The 20,690-nt window shown below is 32.5% G+C and overlaps 2 protein-coding genes across 2 annotated transcripts in view; one reads left to right on the top strand and one right to left on the bottom strand.

Moving 5' to 3' along the window:
• LOC115246199 overlaps positions 1 to 20,690 on the bottom strand; it is a 128,659-nt gene that overhangs the window by 87,049 nt on the left and 20,920 nt on the right. The window lies entirely within an intron of this gene.
• LOC115246193 (putative glucosylceramidase 4) overlaps positions 18,731 to 20,690 on the top strand; it is a 4,970-nt gene continuing 3,010 nt past the window's right edge. The window contains exons 1-5 of the mRNA XM_029824853.1: positions 18,731 to 18,811; positions 19,250 to 19,459; positions 19,538 to 19,781; positions 19,915 to 20,068; positions 20,266 to 20,426. Of these exons, the coding sequence (XP_029680713.1) occupies positions 18,772 to 18,811; positions 19,250 to 19,459; positions 19,538 to 19,781; positions 19,915 to 20,068; positions 20,266 to 20,426 (809 nt within the window). The 5' untranslated portion in view covers positions 18,731 to 18,771. The remainder of the gene's footprint in view (positions 18,812 to 19,249; positions 19,460 to 19,537; positions 19,782 to 19,914; positions 20,069 to 20,265; positions 20,427 to 20,690) is intronic.

Below are 20,690 nucleotides of genomic sequence, written 5' to 3'. Positions count from 1 at the left end.
ATAATATATATATATCTGATTTTAAAGACTTTATTTTAGACGATCTAAGACTCGCGACAAAATTAAATTTATAATTTTACATATATGTTATGTAATACAGAAAAAATAAAAAAAATAAAATATATACAAGATTATAATAAAATTATTGTTCAAACCAATTTTGTTCATAGATTTCAATCTCCAATTCACGCTAATAAGCTTAATAAAAGCTTGATTTTTATTTGGCAACAGTATATGTATTTTAAGTATTATCGATATTTTATGTATAAAACACACACGCATGTGATGTGTGTGTTTGTGGTATCAAAATAGCAAATTTAAAATATTGTTATTATATATATTTTAGTATTAGATAAAAATTAAATTTAGATAGAACGCGAATTCATTGAGGAAATAATTGGCCAAAGTAGAATCTACTAGAAATTGAAGATGCCATGAAAAAAGCGCTTACACGCTCAAAAAAATTGTCATTGCCTTATCGAGATTCTGTCCCAAAGAAATTCTAGAGAGTTCTAGAGTTCAAAAGTTAAAAAGTACAAGAAGAAAAGAGAAGGACGAGAAAGGTGATGACACAAAATGAGGGGGAATGGCACAAGGGAACGTACTTCATAACTGCATAAAGTGGTGCAACGAGCGACTTCAACGAGACGTAACGCGTGTTACAGAAATCGATACTAGTAACCAAGAAAAGCTTATTGTAGCGTATATGTGTCTGCGTACATATATACATATATCTGTTTGCCCTATAAAAAATTTGACGAAACTTCGATCCGGCGCATCGCTCGACCGCATAATGAAATTTTCTTCAATTTGATGCCACTTTTGTAACAATGTCTTTTTCTTGGAGATGAAAATAAATCTCCTGTTTAATGCAACCATCAGGTCGTTGTCCTCGGGAAATCGACAGAGTTTTCCGCGAGAAAGCGACAACGGAAACAAACGTTTCCCCCGATTGCCTGTAAGCTGAGGGAAGAGAAAAAAAAAACTATACGAGACATGTTACGAAAAAATGTGCAACGAGGTCAACTGATGCCGAGCTTCTTCTTCGAGCACTCCACGGCTTTCTCGCGTGTCTCTCTCAAATACCCACAGAAAAAAAAGCTTAACAAGAGAAACGAGGATAAGCGTGCTTACAACGGTAGAGAAAAACAAAAAAAGTCGGTTTAATTTCTCCTACCTTGTTTTCTATTTGGCCTGAGATTGCGATGTTAAACATAATGAATTATCAAGATTCTGTTTACTTCTTACGTGTGACATATACCCGCTCACACGTTAAATATTGCTATGAGAACAGCGGTGTATCGATATATTATGCATGAAGATACAATTATCTTCAAGCTCCATAAGTTGCAGTTATTTCTTAATGTTTAGCGCAGAAAAGTTTTATTAATTATTATTATTAATTAAACGTAATTGTACGAAATTGAAGATCATGAAACGATTGCAAGGCAAACTCTTCTTGTTCGAGAAATTAAATCAATAGTATATTTAAAAAGTAGCCCTCACATAGTTATCCGATATCAGAATCATCTCCAGAGTCATATCCAGAAGAATTTTCGTCTCTAATTAAGATCCGGTTCGACTGACGATGCGAGACAAGAACAAAGAATTGGAGCGTACGTTTATGACACGAGCAATCGTCGATTTCTTACCTGACGATTCCGGTGTTCCTCCCACACCTGTCGTTCACGGAATCCAGCTTCGTCCATTCTTCAGAAGCGCGCTAGAGATCCGCAATAGAAGAAATCGACGTTCTTGTAATTCCACCAACTGCACAATATCTTAGAGCTTCCATCTGGCGTGATTCTCTGAGCGATCGCGGTCAAAATTATTCTCGCGTGTTTTCTCGATGGAACTTGCAATGCACTGCATTTTGCAAATCTATAGCCCGCAGGCACTTCCCGCGCGAGAGACCCGTTTACTCCTCGGTATCTTCCCTTTTCATTTAATTAGTTTTCATTTTACCGAGAGAAGCGTTGTTCTGTATGTACTGCAGGAACAAATAAAATTGTTTATTCAATGGCAACTCCATTTATTGTCATTTTATCAAAACATATTTTTTTTACACTCGCTCACTTTTGTTTCTCTTCTCTCACGGAAAAGTGTGCTTGTAAGTTTTTTCTTTTCTAATAAAAAAGTTTATTGCACGCTGCGTCGAGAGATCACTCCTTTTTAAGGTCTCTTTCTTCAAGGAGAATGATAACTTCTGGAAAATTTACGTGAAATAACTCGTATATGTTAAGCGATTGTCGTAAAAAAAAATCCAATCTTGCAATTATTTATATTCTCTAGAGAGAAATTTATTTTTATTATATCAGATTTATAATTTATGTGGCTATTTAAGGCTATCAAGAGATATATACATATACACACACAAATGTTATTAATAATATATGCCCATATTTTTTACATGCTGCTATAATAAAATATGTCCATAAATATATTCAATTATTTGCAAGAAATGTATAGATGCAAGAATCTATTTTTATTACATCACAGATTTTCAGTATACATAAATCTATCAAAGTATTCATTATTGTTAATAATATACGTTGTGTTTCTTGCACATTATGTTTTGAATATCTTAGAACAAAAAATCCATCAAACTAACATTATGCAAATTTCTCATGTTTTCCATATCAATCTGCATTCGAAAATCCTTTAATTAAATTGTTTTTACAATTTGACCTTTCTCTCTATTTCTCCTGTTACATCGAAGCTTTCGCCTTTTTATACGTATTATAGAATCGGGGATTATATGTGGAGTAAGTCCTCTCTTCATTGCAAAAGACAGAAAAACAAAAAACTAGTCTTTATTGGACCGTCGAGACATGCTGGTCGTTTCAACAAGATATCACGAGAGGCTATTTAGGCGGCGCGGATTTAACTTGGTTTTTATTTCTCAAATCTCGAACCCCTCCGTTTCTTTCCTTGATTCCATCATCTTTCTAACGCATAATTCTCCTTATGCGTATAAGCGTCTTAAATAGACCGTTTATCATTTCATGATAATGACGTATTTAATTGCTAATAATTGGATCATACTTAAATTAAAACCGAAGTGTTAGGTGCAAATCTATTGAAATAATCCAATCAAGATTACAAAATCTATTTAAATGAACAATCGTAAATAGATCGATGTGTAAGCTTACTTAAAAAACTGAATTTCACAATTAATTTTATTATTTTCCAAAATGCATTACTCTTTCTTATTTATTTAATTGAGATATAAACCACACGCTTATCTAATTGATTAGAATTTCTTCGGTTTTGCATGTTTTTTTAATGAAAAATCTATTTATATTTGGATAATAGCGAGCTGTAGGGATTTATGGGTCACAATGGCATTCTCCGTGCAACGAACCTCATGAGAAATTTAGAGTTTGCAGCGGATGCGACGATGCCATTGAACATGGTCGCGAATATCGTAACGTTTTCAGTGTGCTGTCAGTTTGTAATTTATCCCGATATCCGCCATATCGTTTTATCAGACACTACTGTTTCCCGATAACAAAATATCGACCTACGACAAGGAAACGGCTCTGCGACCTAAGAAGAAGCTCCTACGTTACGATGGCACTTTCATGTGCTATCGAAAGACTTACGATCTTTTAAAGTCGTCATAAAAATATCCCTTTGATCTCATTTCCTCCGGAATACGTATTGCAAAAACCATTTTTATTCCTTACGACGCGCTTTGCGAAAGTTGTACCTTCAATCTGAAAAACGATCATTTTCCTCGAAAAGACGACGGTTTCAGTGAAAAAGTTTTGAAAGAGAGAAGAAAGCGACGTGGATGGAATTTTTGTGATATCGATGAAGAAATCCTGCGCGTGATCGACATTCTCGCGACAAAAATTATATGATACAATGACAACAAAATTTCTGGGACGCGGTTGGTATGTTTCCGCTCTCCTTTCTCTCATTGAAAAATATCAACCAATTTTTATTTTCACGCCGAAATTGCCACAATCGAAACGGTTTAGCCAATGGTCGAGATAGCCGTAGGAAAGGATGCACTTCGAATTCAATAGTAATGAAATTTATCGCTGCAACGTGATTGGAAGCGACAACCCGCGAAAATACGGTCCTAATAATTTCAGAAATTATCCAATTGCGAATTTTATGAAATTTCTAATTTACAATTTTATTATCTGCAATTATATTATCTACGTTAAACCATGTTGTCTAAAGAGAAACACTATGAACAACATATATAATTTAAAGTTTACTTTATTTAAACACACATTTTGCATTTAACGGTATAATTTAACAGTATAATTAAATAATTAAAATAAAAGATAATTAATTTAATTTCTTAATTTAATTTTCGACATTTTTATACATAAAGTCGAACAAATATTTATTTAAGAGATAAAAGAAATTTGAACCATTCTCAAGAAGAAAAAAAAAACGCAAGAAGGTAAATTATTACCGAAGGAAAAAGGAAAACAGAATTACAGTATAATGCATTAGATTACGTCGCGACGTGTCATCGCGATTACGAATGACGACCGTGCCATAACGCGTGCGATATTTTAGTTATTCGCAAAGGGATAACGTCAATCTCTAATTATAAGTCTTAAATGATTAGTCTTAAATGATAAGTCTTAAAGGATTATTCTTTAAACGTTTAATATTTTTAAAAATTATTAACTCCGTTTATAATTCTATATATACTAAGGTTTAATTATGCATGATTTTAAATATTTGATTCGCATTCGCGTTATTCGCGACCCATATCTTAATTACAAATAGTGAATTAATCTTTTATTCTGTTGTAATTATATATTGTTATTTTATAACTGTTATTTTAGTAAATATAATAATTAAACATACAAATGAAAAATTAAAATTTAATCGCGTGACCTCGCCTACGTATGCATGCATCAAATTCAAAGTGAACAAATGACAAGTTTCGTATACGGTAATTAGTTTATATAAAGAGATGCGAAACGTGAAAGGAATATAAATCACAAATGCAAAATTTGTGTTTGTAGGTCAACTTAGCGGAGAATTTATGACGGTAATTCGAAAATTGCAATACGGAATAATATCGTTTGAGCAACGATTAACCACTAACAGAAGTATATTGATTGGAAAAAGCTGCCTTAATCACAATAAAATTTTATCGTTAGATACTTTCTATATTTCATTAATTTAACACTTAGGTGATTTTAATAATCAAAATATCTAAGGATACATTTATTAAACATCAAATATATGAATTGTCAGAATTCTCTTACAAATGATAAAAGAACTATAGCAAATATTAAACGATAAATATATCTGACAGGAATAAATGGACAGAAGAATAAACGTTGCATGGCAATGTGCTGTGAAATTTGCCTTTGTGTGAAACGTCTTCGCGAAAAATATTTCCCATTTGCATCCGTGGTATGCGAGTTATCGAAATTCGATGGTTCGAGGATGTTTGAACGCAGGGAAAACAGATAAACTAGCCAGACAGACGCGGAAGCTTGAGGTCAACGTCCTCGAAAAGGCGCGTATCCCAGGGTCGTATCGGAGATTCGCGGCTTACATCTCGTCAGAGGAAAAACTCGAATACATAAAAAACACAAAAGATCAGACTAAGCGCCGTCGTTTCAAAACAGTTCTTTCGCCGAAAGGCAAAAGCATCGCCGTCGTTTACAAAAGAATTTCAGAACTCACGAATCTATGCGAACAAATTGTGAGACAAACTACAAATACATTCTCCGTGCGACGATAATTATATGTACGGATGCAGGTAAATCGTTAGCGTGAGCATGTTTCTCGCGTTTCATATAAAGAATTCATAGATAATTTATATATGAAACTTCGTTTTATGCGAAAGAGAAAAAATGGAACTGCTTTTGCAAAGTATTAAAGATATTTACGCGAAATTTTATCTGTTGTATACTCTCTCATCATCAATGTCAAAGGACACTCCAATGGAGAATGCGCAAATAAAGAAAATAAAACCCCCCGATAAATATAGTCGCAAATACTCCAGATTATCTCGGCAAATATCCTCCCGAGAATGTGTATACAGACTCGCTCTCGACTCGCATTACGCACGAATCCTCTTCACCTTACGACGCACGTCGCCCGTATTTCGCAATGGAGCTCCTTCAGGTCCGCCGAGGAACTCATCGGGCACTCGTTCTGCAGCTAGTAACGCGATGCACGTCGCAGGTTCGCCGAAAGGAGCGTCCTTGGATTCGAGGTCGTCGACCCGGCAAAAAATTACGACCCGAGGCTCACCCTTCCTCGCGGGTTCCTTCGTCCCGGGGAACCGACGAAGAGACGAAGAAGGTGTCAACGTGCCGGCGACGCGCACGCACGCGACGCACGTCGCCCGTATTTCGCAATGGAGCTCCTTCAGGTCCGCCGAGGAACTCATCGGGCACTCGTTCTGCAGCTAGTAACGCGATGCACGTCGCAGGTTCGCCGAAAGGAGCGTCCTTGGATTCGAGGTCGTCGACCCGGCAAAAAATTACGTCCCGAGGCTCACCCTTCGTCCCGGGGAACCGACGAAGAGACGAAGAAGGTGTCAACGTGCCGGCGACGCGCACGCACGCACGCACGCACACATGAACGCATATACCCACATTGCACACACTTTTTCCGTAAATACGGTACGTGCGATCGGTCGTCCGTTCTCGTACACGCGAGCTTAGAAACGTTTGTGCAATCGGTTGAAATTATTCAAACGAATCAAGAATATGACATCTCTCAAGGGGGCGCCAGTCAGAAAGAGGTGGATTGGCGAACATGGGTTTAACTGCGTGGGGTGGTCTTTTGGGGTGCCGGTCCCGACGTTGACTGCGCCATCGGGCAGACTCCATCGCGCTACCCGACATCGGCGGCGGCGACGACGACGGCGACGCCGCCGCTGCCGGCGAGCGTCGGCTATCGATTTTTCCGCGCAGCCTCCGCGACCGGAACACGCCGGTGCACATCTCTGCTTTAGCTGGTCCTGTCGACGGCTTGCCTGTCCTGCGCGATCCCGGTTTTGTCTCCTTTACCACAAACATTTGATCGCATTGATACTTGCTAGAAGTTTGTTCGCGATATCTTTGATAAGCCCCCAGATGATTATAACAATGAAGTTAACTTAGAGATCCAAGACTATAGAGATTGTATTTGATCGTGGTTTGAAGACATATTTCCGATCTTCTATATCTTCAGAAATAGAAATGTGCTTCTTTTGGAGAAGAAGCCACATTATATAATAACACATTCATTATTTAAATATTATACAATAAACGATGTAAAAATCAAAACATATAAATCAAAAATATACGATTTTGATTAATTAAGTTTTAAGAATGCAAGTTTACAAAGTATATTGACGAATCAAACCGCACATAATCTTATTGATTTTTATCTTATAAAAACCTGAATTTTCTGGATTTTTATCTCTGTTTCACTTCTGGTATTCAGCATTGCTGCATTCTTCTCTTTATCAGTTTAAATAAATCATTAATAATTACGATAAAATATGCCGGTGATTTTTAGTAGCTAATGAATGATGATGTTTAATGAATTAATCCTTAAACAGTTTTTTTAAATAATCCACATGCTAATAAAATTTTTTTAATAATTATAAAACATTTAATATAAATTCTGACGTAACATATACGTGATATATGATGATTATATGATACATATATGTATAACGTAATTAATATTATGTTGACATGTTTCATCATAATACACAGCAACGTATATCAAGTGTAAGTCACTTTTCGCAATTACGATCTCGCTCGTTAACTTCGTGTCGGTTTCTCATACATATGTGCTTAATAACATTATTATTATATAACTATTGGGGGTAATTCATAATGACCATACGCCTTCACTATATTTAATTAATTTAATTTTAACGCTATTTAATGTAATTATATATCTTGTTATATGAATTAAAATATGTTTATTTTTCATGAACCTTGACACATATATAAATAACGCGATTAATTGCTTGCTTGTGTTGCTCTTTGTGATAAATTAATTTCTTCTTTCACGATAAAAATAAAATTAATTTACACCTTGTGAACAGTACAATAATTATTAAAATATTTCTTTAGAGATATTCCCTTATTGTACGGAAATTTAATAATCAGTTTATCACGGAAGAAAAATCTGCTAGCGTGACGCATCTGATATCGGCTAGTATTATATTCTCAGCACGCGTAAAGTTCTAATAATATTACTAAGAGCGATATATATATTTCGTTACATATAAATAAAAGCATAACATGCTGTAAAAAACATTTCAGAGACATTTTACGTAAATATATATTACGTCTTTTTATCGAATTAAGATGCGCATAGCAAGAGACTCGCGAAACCTAAAAGTTACGATAGACTGAACTCGCTCACTAAAAAGCAATGCGCAAGCGATCGATCATTTCAATGCGGTCTCCTGATGAGAGACTGAGATTAAATATCCATTGTGCGGCCACTATGTGTCTGGATAACATCCACCAAACCATTGGACAGTCCAGATAGTTTGGAACGATTCTAATTACAAACATAGTCGGCCACAGGAGGAGGCAATAAAGGCCCCGAGGGTGGATCAAAACTTTGCCGATTATCGAATCTGCTTGCTCAACGTATCGGGTAGGAAAATTCAGACATTGCCATACCATTGAAGACGCCATATGTTCATTTTAATTATGGTTGACAGTAGTAGAAGACAAGTGAGAGAGAGACAGAAGATGCAACAATATTATCTAATGATATCATACGTCTTCCATTTAATTGTCTCCATTATCAGCCAAGTTCAACATATTTACTTAATCATTTGTCTTTTCATTAATGAAAATTTATTATTATGATAAAATCTATCATATTTATTAAATCAATATTTCTCAAGATACAAGATTCACTACTCTATCATATAAGTCGTTGCGCGCGCTATTTGTGTTAAAATCAAATAAATATTTAATTAAGTTAAAATTTGTTTAGTTAAAGAAAGAAAGAATAAAATAGAATAGAAATTAAATCAAGATAGACGAAGGCAGTAACAACGAACGAAGGCAAAGTCAAGGCGGAAATAAACGAGACGTATCTTTTTGCTGCCATTCGTGGTTGATCACGAAGGGATGAGTCTACTTACAACCAGTAGTGGCACTCGATCTGCGGTCAGACAATAAGGGAAGTTAGCTTACGCCAGCGCTTTGTCTACGGCCGATGAGTGATCTTCGAAATTGAGATGAAAAAGATGTCGGGCGGATCTACCGGATGCCCCAGCTACATGCGGGGATGCGAGAAATATATACGCTGACCCCAAGAAGCATGAAATGACAATAAGAGTGACAAAGGATCTCATTAACGCCGCTTGGAAATATCTCACGCGCGAGGAAATTTGATCTCGATATGGATATATCACGGTTATATTCAGAAACATTCGGTATGGAAAGTAGAGCAACACGATAAATTCGTCACGTTATAACAAAACGTACAATAATATGTTATTTTATTACATCTTTCACTTTTATTTAATTTTTGTCGCAAATCATGTCAGTAATCATTATTATTAACGGTCAACTGACAATCAATTTGAAGTAATTATATTATATTTTTTATAACAACTTTGTATAGATATATTGAAAGACGGATATTGATTCAATCTGTATAAATATTGGGAAAATGTACAGGAGAATGCTTTAGAGTCTCACTCTTTTAATTCTTGAGAATACGTAAAGAATAAAGAAAATTCGATAAATAAATTGATACAGAATATATCAATGCCGTAATAAGATGAGACGCGATTGATGAGAGTCATTTAGGAAGAACAAGAGAAGACGCGCTTATTTATATATATTCAAAAGAGGGATGGGATAGTAACCTTGAACCGAACCTTTTTAAGATATGAGTGATGATAAAATATATCTCCGATCGGGAGATACAGGAGAGGATTCGAGTGAGCGCGTTTCAAGTATCACACATGGAAAGTCCTTTTGACTGAAATGATAAAGGAGACATTCTCCGCAGGATACTGAAGAAATGGAGGGTAAATTCAGAAAGCTGTAAATCTCGTGAAAATCTCTCACCGAGGCAATGTGACCAAAAAAGATCACAAAGCGGGTCATCAACGTAGGATACAGGATGTTGTCGAAATAATGTGTACATGTAAAGGTACGTCTTCTTCGCGATTATATCAATAGGGTAGGAAAAAAGGATGTAGGAAAAAAAAAGTGATTCTTGATATTCGAATTTGGCACTAAGCGACATATTACTTTTCCTACATTCCCTTTTCTTTCTCCCATGTCAATCTGTAATTTAATTAATAGGCTTTCTGACGTAGAGAGATCAAGCGAAGCAGAGACGGTTGTCAAAATAAGAAGTGAGATAAAAAATGAACAACAGGCTGAAGTATGTCAAAATGCAACGGACAGGAAATAACGGAAAATGGATTGATATTCTCTCGCAATTTCTGTCCGTATTTTATCATCCTTTGACATAATTCGCATGAATTAAATGCCTTTAAATAAGTGTGATCAACTGCATACAATTACGAAGCGACAATATGTGAATTGATTATTAATAATCTTTTAAAACATAATGTTATTTATAATACAGTTTATTTTTCGCGTAAAATTAAATGCCAGTTCGTTTTTATAATCACAATTGACTCTTTAGTGGTAATCTTTTTCCGTAATCATTATGATGCTAGAGCGTTTATTATGCAGACGAACGGACGTATATGTCGCCAATTTGGAGTTTGGAGTTTCCTTAATTCCCGCAACGAACTCACATCGTACTCGTAATGTCGTGCATGTCGCCCAAGGATTTTCGCGAGAGCACCCCCAGCACCGGCGCGGCCGAGTTTATGGAGATTAACCAACGAGAATTGCGCTTCGCGACTCTTGTCGACCAGCCATCACGCGAAATCCGCCGTCTTAATCCACCTTGTTATTGCGATGGATTGTGCAAAAATACGTAAGTCTTTCATACTGTGCCATTGTGCCGAAAATACATGCAAATAGTAATCAAGAATATTAATTGACGTTATACTTTACCGTGAATTTAAGATATCAAAATATGACTGACAAATTTTTTTTTTTTTTAATTTTGCTTTACCGTAATTTATTCTATAATTTCCAGTATTTTTGTAATCATACTAGTAAGATCTTTTAAGAGATTGCCTTCACATTCATTTATTAGAAATATGTATTTACTTTACGCTGCCACAAATTCGATTGAAGTTAAACCCGGCACAAAAACAGCAAGATCATATCGTCGACATCAAAGAGGAATTTTATCAGTTTTGATTTCAAGATTTCCAATTACAACTCGACGTACTTTAATACAGCTCGTGGTTAATTTCCACGAAAACTTCGCTCGACATGCTTTCCTCTCGATGTTGAACGCGAAGAAACCAAAGTTCCCGAAGTGAATGAAAATGAAGAGTAATTAACTTGGAGAGGAACGGGTTTCGGGTATCAAAATATCCTGGATCCTTAATTATGCGGCAATATTGTGATTATAAACCCAATTATATATGATAGTTAATCGTTTATTTCGCGAGGCGAGATAAAATATGCATTTTCAGGCACTCTTGCGTAGCACACGCGAAAATTGTTAGTCCGTCCCCTTCGATTCGTGTTCGACGATCTTCACAGACACGCCATTATCGAGGTGCCTCGGAGGCTCACGGAGCCTTCGGACGTCGAATTTACTGTCTCTCGCCCGAGCAAGCGTGGTTTCATCAATTTTTGATCGATCGCTTTTCGCCCCGACTTGTGCCACAAGGAAGATGGATAAGAGCAACATCAAGAAGCGATCCACCACCTTCACTTTGAACTTGTACTAAATTTTTCGTGTGAGCTCTCTCGTTCCTGTGTCCTTCTTTTTTTTGCACCCGTCTGTCCTGCTCACTCTTTTAACGGTGACTGCTCGAGAAGCAGTGGTAAACGTCAGTGTAATTTAATAAACGATACGCCGATAAAAACAGCGATATTCGCGCGTGGAGATAGAAACAATGCCATTGCGCATTGTTATTTTATCAAAATATATTATGTTAATGTAATATAATAGTATTATCGTCTCGAACTATCGTTTCATATTTAAAATCTATTTAAGATGATCTATATTTCATTCAGGACAGAATTCTATTTTTATAATTCTTTGTTGACGAGAGATATACTACAAAAAAAAAAGAAAAGAGATCCCATGCTGTTGTACTTATCTCTTGTGACCTATTCGTCTTATCTGTAAGCGCGAAACGGATGATCTTTCTACTCGTGATCGATATTCGCACTATTGATACTATTTCCTGACATCAATAATGCATCACAAACCACGCAAGTCTTTTTAGAAATAATTAACCATTACAAGAGCTTAAAAATTCTGTACTAATTAAAATCCTCGCTACGCTACATGAACTTATAAATTCATGACGTATTCATGTTTCACGTTTTATCGGTTACATAACATGCATTGTTTAAAAGAACATTTGAGTGCATAAGTCGCACTATTTGCGCACATGTTTTTTATGTGTTATCGATAATCAAATTTTATTTTGATACTATTATATATTCTAAACGTAAGCCAAAGTAACAATGCAAAGTAGAATTGCACGGATTTTAACATCTCAATCAAGGTAAATAGAGAGTAATTTATTAAGTTTCACATTAGTATTAACCGGATAGAAGAAGCTGGCTCCGATGGTTACAGCGATAATCGATAATGTTTTATGGCCAATTAATATCCTACAGGTCTTATAGAGGTGAGCGAATAAGGAGAAGAGGAGAAAGGGGATCCGATCATGGGCTACAAGAAAGAGAAACCCGGCAGATTCGTAACAGAAAAATCGATACAAGTACTGCTGCAATTATTGGAGAATTTACTTTTCAAATAAAGATTACGATGGATTAATTTGCGAAAAGAATAAGTTGTCGAGTATGAAAAATATTCAGCGACATGGAAAATTATAATGAGTTTTTGATTCTCTGGTATATAAGAGATAAGAGAAGTGAAAATATATTATTTTAAATGAAAAAAAAAAATCTTGTTACATATGATATGTTAACATATATTAATTAATTGCCGTTTGTTACACACAGCATAGAATAATTAAAATATTAATCAATGTGCTTTGGTTGAATGAATATATCGTAAATTCCCTTATATATAGATGTTATAATTTCCCGCCAAATGCTTGTCCGATTTATACCTTTATATTTTATATAAGGCAGAACTTTGAATTGCGAGAAAAAATCTGTGGAATCCATAGGATGTAACATGGATAACATTTCATGAATATCTTGTAATTATTTTGTATAAAATGATTTTTTATATCTCTTAATTTTTGTGTTATATTTATTGTTATTGTTTTTGTTAAACTTGTTTTTTTTTTCGTTTCACTAAAATTATACATATATATGTATGTGTGCGCGTGTGTTTGTATTTGTGCGTGTGTGCGTATGTCCGTGTATTGTATTCTTATTTTTTATGAAAAAAGATGTTTTTTTACAATAAAAATAAATAAGTCCAACCACAATAATTTAATAATAAGAGAAATAATCTGAATTATTAACACTAAGTGAAAAGATTGACAAATAAGAATCGAAACGCGGTGATTAGAGCGCAAACTTTTTTATTATATTACAAAATATTTAATTTCATTAAAGAATATATTAAATATGAACGTTTAATTTCATTAAAGAATATATTCAATATGAACGTTTAATTTTATTAAAGAATATATTAAATATGAACGTTTCCAATCCATTTTTTGGAAATATTACTGTAATCTGATAAGAAAGTTTGCTCTCCAATTACCGCGTTTCAACTCTTATTTGTCAATCTTTTCATTTATTGTTAGCACAATATTTTGCAACTAGGTAAACCAAAAAGAGATATCTAGTTTGCGATCGTTAGCTGTCATATGTATATATAAAGAGTTTAAACATTATTCGCATCAAAGTATATTTCAGCGAAATTTACACGTATATTTCAAAAATCAGTTGACGTTCAAGCGTGCCTAACTGCAAAACTGTAACCTACAACTAAGCGCAGTTTCTCGTACATGCCATATAACCTACTTGACATAGTTGATAAATATATCCTGTTTGTATTTGTGCAAAGTTTAGTGTTAAAACGGACTTCGAGAAGTGCACGCGCTTCGAAAGCAACTTTTTGAATAAGTTTCAAATGCAGTGCGTATGTATGTGTATATCCGTTCTTGCCAAATTTCATTGATTACTTCAACTTTAATTTGCCCAGTTGACATTGGCAGAGATCATATATACTTTTTAATTCGCATAATTAAACAATATAAATGAGTATGATCAAATATCGTCAATATTGACATGATATACTTGATATTATAATACTGAAAATTAGTTTTAATATAAATAATAACCGCTGCGACAAGAACAGAATTAGCGCATTAACTCGATTTATTTAAACAAACGTAACGAAAATATACAATCAAATGGTTTTATTAGTAGCTCAACACTTTTATTATGCATAATGTGCAAAAAATGTAATCAGCAAGTATTGTGTAATATTTGATAAAGCTTTGCCAAATAATCAAAGAGTTATTTTATCTCTTATAATATATATATTGTGCTTATATTGATATATTTCTTTTTATACATTTCTCCCTATTAATCCCTCCCTCTAATGTCCATGTATAGTTCGAGCTGCGATACGCACTACTTGTTCGTAAAAGTCTTTATTGAAAGAAGCAGCACCCGATTTGATGAATTTATCACAACGGCCGCGCGACACAACGCAGGATATATCGAGATGCATTATTTAAGGATATGGGAGCTCTTACAGACGTGTTCCGAAGCTAAATGAATATTTGGTCCAATGATTACCTTACGGCAGAGAGCATGCCTCGCTGGTCGCGCGACCCCGTTCCCCGTTTACAAAAGAAACTCAATTTAATCTTGAAACGAGACCGAATATGCGCGTGCGGCAATTAATGGAATCTAGTTCACTTGCGCTAACATGCTCAACTAGCTTTAAACTAGTTGCATGCATTTGTAGAATAATTACCAAACATGTTTGGTAAAGCATAAGAAAACAAGAAAAGAGCGTATAATCATGAAAAAATTTTTTTTACTTCTTTCTTGAATTATATTTAGTTTGTTGAATAAAGTAATATGAAATATTCGATATTTTACGTCTAATTATGTTTCTCATTACGATTTCGTATAATTTAATAAATGCATCAAGTCCACTTTTATCGCCATATTAATCACTGGACCGGCAATATTAGCAATTTTAATTTTAAAAGCAGTTGGAAAATGAATAATAGAGCATTATTATCTATTAACATTGTTATTATTTAATGCAAAATTCTGCACAACGTACACATCTCTACGACATTTCTGAAAAAATATCGTAACCACATTTTTAGCAACTTTAATTAAAATAATTTTTTCTCCGATGATTTTATTAAATTCCTAAAAACAAAGTGTAATTTTAATCAAAGTAATTGCTATTTATTTAATATCTTGTTTTTATTGTAATAAAAAACAAGAAACTTTTTGAAAACCAATTTCACAAATAATTCTCTTAAGAAATTATAGTTTTGCAGTTACTATTTTTATTGATATCATATAGCGTATAATCATGAAAAAGACAAAAAAAAATAAGCAATATGTGGAAGATATTTCACATATTTTCATTGTCTGTTCAATATCGATATAAAACATAAATAATCGATTACGCTAATCATTTCTCAATAATATAAAAGTCGTGACTTCGCGTAGTTTTCTACAATTCGTAGAATTCGCACACTCAGTTCGTAGTATTTGATTAATTGTGCTCCGCGCTGTGATATAATTTTAATTACTTCGCTAAAAAAAACTAACAAATTCATTCATTTCCCGCGAAATAGTTCTCGTAGTAATTTAATTCGTGTAAAAATAAAGTATAAAATAAACAATCTATAAAAGGATTTAGTAATCGTTAATAAATAAAGTAATTGTTGTGTGTTAATCAGTAAGAAAAGATGCTCAAGCCTTAATGCGTTATTCCATCCTGATCGCCATTGCAGTAATTATAAAAAATATGTATAAAATATAAAAATAAAAAGAAGATATATATATATATATATACATACATACATATACATGTTGCGTATGTGTGTGTATATATGTATATGAATATATGTGTGTGTATATATATGTGTGTGATAAAATATTTATTATAAGTAAATTATAATTTTGTTTCACATTATTTTAGTGAAATATGTCTAATGGTGGTTTTATAATATAAAACACACATAATATGAAATTAAATGGTCAATAACATTTATAATACTATTGAAAGGATATGAGATATAAAAAATGTTTCAAGCAAAAGTTTAAATAACTTTTAATGCATTTCATATAATAATGCATTCATTTTTTTAAATGTTATATTTTTCAAACTTTTCCTCTCAACTTGTTAACACTTTTAAAATAGCAAAAATTAAAGATTACTTAATGCCAATTTCAATCATATAAGATAAAATTGTTTTCCAAAAACATTTCTTTTAGAAATGGCTTAGATACCGCCATATGCACGTTATCTTTTATGCACGGTATATTTTATTTATCTTATAACGTTCCCTACTAAGCGTACGTGATATATATTTTTCTTGCAATATTTCAGAGATAATTATGAAGACAGTTAGAACAATAAACAATTTCCGCAAAAAAAAAAAAAAAAAACGATAATATGTTTTTAAATACTAAAACGAAGCTAGTTGAATCTAGTCTTTGATGATATATCAAAGATTACTAAATAGAATGATACAATACAATGAATAAATACAAATAAGTAATCTTATCCTCGTTTTCACCTTCCAGGCATGTTGGAAAGAGAACACATGCAATATAATTCACACCAATAAACTTTATTATAAATTTTACAAATCTATCCTAATAAAATAGTATAACTTCAAATTTTCTCTTCTTAAAATGATAAAAAGGTTCTCTCATTTAGCTATTTGTAAAGCTAAAAAGTTCAGATTTATATATTTCATTAGCCAAGATAATTATCTGCATATTTCATACACTGAGAAAAAAAGTTGTTTACTTAATTAAATATGTTTATTCAGTTATCATTTCTTTAGTTAAAATATGTAAGTCAAAAAGCCGTATTTAACTTAAATGATAACCGACTAAATTTGGTAAAGTTAACAAGTTTTTTTTTCTGTACAAATATTTATTCACCTAACAATAAAATATTTTACTGTTTTAAATTTTTCAAATGGGACCAACTTTTCTGATCGTAAATTCATCAAGTTTATGATGTATTTTTTTAAACAATTATTTGTTTTTTTCTTTACATTAATTGGTCTAAATCTTTATCTCGATATTTACAAAAGCTGTTCCACATGTCCACCTTCCATTTCCATACACGCTTGGCATCTTCTTCTTACACTAAATCACAAAGATCTGCAATCGCCGGTTGATGACAACTGACTGATTGTCGGTCAAATCTTCTGTTATGAAGTATGTATGGAAATTGAATGACGACATTCAGACCGCGGTTTATAAACATTGAGATAAACATCGCATGCGACACGTTGAGCTTTCGACCTATGTTTACTAAGGTTTTTTTTACTCATTGTCAGTATGGTGTGTCCTATCTATCATATAAATATTGAATGGTTTTTTTTAACCCTGTTTATTTTGGATCACATTCCTCTTTCCTCCATAATATTAGTAATAAAAATTTTCAGTTATACAGTCCTAAAAATAACGGACTTCCTCTTAATGGCAGATTCCTTAGAACATTTCAAGACGGAAATCCTAATACAAAAATGTCGAGGCTATAATAGTTTTTAAACGGGAAGCGATTATATTTTACGAATGACAGGGCTGAGATTTCGCGCGTTCAGGTACGGCGAAATAATAAATGAGAAAAAAGGCGCTTCATTCATAGAGCACTATTTTTTCACTTGGTATTTCGCCGTGCCTGAACGCGCGAAATCTCAGCCCTGTCATTCGTAAAATATAATCGTAAAATATAATATATTCCCGTTTAAAAACTATTATAGCATCGACATTTTTGTATTAGGATTTTCGTCTCGAAATGTTTTAAGGAATCTGCCATTAAGAGGAAGTCCGTTATTTTTAGGACACCCTGTATACTTATAACACTTTTGTACAATTATCTCTTATCTTATCATGGAAAGATGAGTCTTATATATGAATCTTTAATTAACGCTTCAACTAATCTAGAGCACATATTATAATAATGTAATTATAGATATATCAAAAACTGATCCGTTATCATTTTTATATCTAGAAATATGTTGACTGTGCTTTTTTGAAAAAGTGCAAGATTAAAGAGGCTTATGCAAATAGAAGCGAACTATAATATCACAATCTAGTCATATATGGGGCATGCATACAGGATAGTACAATAACATAGAAAATTGTTTAAAAGAAAAGAAAATAAATTTAAAAGTATAAGTCAATCCATAATTTCTAATTAAAATAAATAAAAATGTAAAAAATAGACATTTTTTCGAGTAATAATAAATAAAAAAACATGCAAAATTTTTAATATGAAATTTTTGTGAGATATTATTTTTGAAAAAATCAATTTAAAGATTTAGAAATTAATCTTTATATATGATCTTTTGATTATTCTTTTTCATATAATCTCTTTTAAAGTTTTCTGTTTCTTAAATTTATATCTGCTATTGTACAAGCTACTGTACAAACATGGTACTGATATAAGCGGTTCTTTAATGTTTTTTGTTTCGTATCAGGTGTATACAAATTTACATAAAAGCTACGACCGTTCCCTGCTTCAGTCATAATGTGGCGCTTGATCATCCTCGTTGCTATTTCAGTGACAGGTAGATAATAGATTGTATTTTGTATTTCAATTGCATTTTAATAATAGATTGTTATACTTTACGTCCGAGTAATTCTTTATATCATAAAAACATATTGTAATTAAAATAATATAAATACAGTTATATATTATTATTATATTATATTATTATATGCATGATTTTGTAAAGTTTCAAATGTTTTCTCACAAAAGTGTAAATATTTTTACATTTTGGAACACATTTTAAAATGTAAAATATAAAATATAAAATATGTAAAACTAATAGCGAAATTTTCGGTTTTAACAATTTTGAAACAATATTTAAAGCCGCATATTTATGTTTTATTTTGAAAATTCATTTATATGTAAAAAGATAAGGTGCAGCACACATATCGTCGAAATACATATGTAGGGCAATAATAATAACGAAGTAATGACTTATATTTTTTCATGAATGTAGTTACGTTATCAACTGACTGTGTTAAACGTCGATCAACGACAAGTGAGGATGGTGGACATTACTGCGTCTGCAATGCAAAACAATGCGATGAAGTTCCGGACGCGATCAAGCCGCTCAATGTGGCCGAATATACCTTGATAACTTCAAGTAAAAATGGTTTTCGATTTCGTGTATCGAACGGCATATTTAAAAAGGTTAATTCTGATCGCAGTGAGTATTTAATTTCCTCTATAAAAAATTAATTAATTTTTTGAGATGTTAAAAAAAATTATGTATGTGTGTGAACAGATTACAAATCCCAAACAAAAAAATCCAACGCATTTCTACGATTATTAAAAATATTTACCACCACAGTGAAAAAAATTAGCGTAAATATAAAGAAAAGCTTTATAAATCCACCTCAACCGGGAAAAATTATTGTAAATCAAACGGACACGTATCAAGAAATTTTTGGGTTTGGAGGAGCAGTGACCGATTCAGCGGCCATAAATATTTTTGATCTGACACAAAAGACGGCCGATAATTTGTTAAAGTATAATGAATCATGAAGTACTTGAATTCTAAAAGAGTTTTGTTAATTTAATTTGCACGATCGATACATGAAATCATTCTAAAAAGTATTGATGATTTTTAATTCCATATTTAACCTTTTTCTAAAATTGTAGAAGCTACTTCGGCTCGGATGGTATCAATTACACCTTTATCAGAACGCCAATGGGTTGCACGGATTTCTCAACGAGAGCTTATACCTACGCGATGACAGAAAACGACACTTCACTTTCCGATTTCGATTTGCAAGTGGAAGATTATGATTATAAGGTTTATTCATTTAATAATTAATTTTTCATTAGCTTTTTTATTTTACAAGGCCAGCAATCTATTTTTTTTTTTTATAAATTTGTAAAAGAAAATTCTCCTACACTTCTAAAGTTAACCGAATTAATGATGTAGTAAATGTAATTAATAGTTGCAAAATATAAAATGTACACGTTTCATTAAATATCTCAACTGTTAAGATACCGCTGATAAAACGAGCTCAAGAATTAAAACAAAATAAAATCAAGTTGTTGACTGTACCATGGACTGCCAGCCCCTGGATGAAAACGAAATACAGTTGGACAAATAATGCTAAATTACGCCCAGAATATCGACAATTGTGGGCAGATTATTTTGTGAAGTAAGATATATTACTATAGTATTCTATTAAGTTTTTATTTATAATAATTGATCAGGATATTTATTTTTACAATGTACAATTTGTATATATATGGAGAGTATATATATATATATATATATATATATATATATATATATATATATATATATATATATATATATATATATATATATATATATATATATATATATATATATATATATATATATATATATATATATATATATATATATATATATATATATATATATATATATATATATA

This window comes from Formica exsecta, unplaced genomic scaffold (genome assembly GCF_003651465.1).
Source record: "Formica exsecta isolate Colony F162 unplaced genomic scaffold, ASM365146v1 scaffold140, whole genome shotgun sequence".
In the NCBI taxonomy this organism is placed as follows: domain Eukaryota; kingdom Metazoa; phylum Arthropoda; class Insecta; order Hymenoptera; family Formicidae; genus Formica; species Formica exsecta.
Note: the sequence above shows the minus strand (reverse complement) of the source record. Positions and strands in the feature narration are given on the sequence as shown.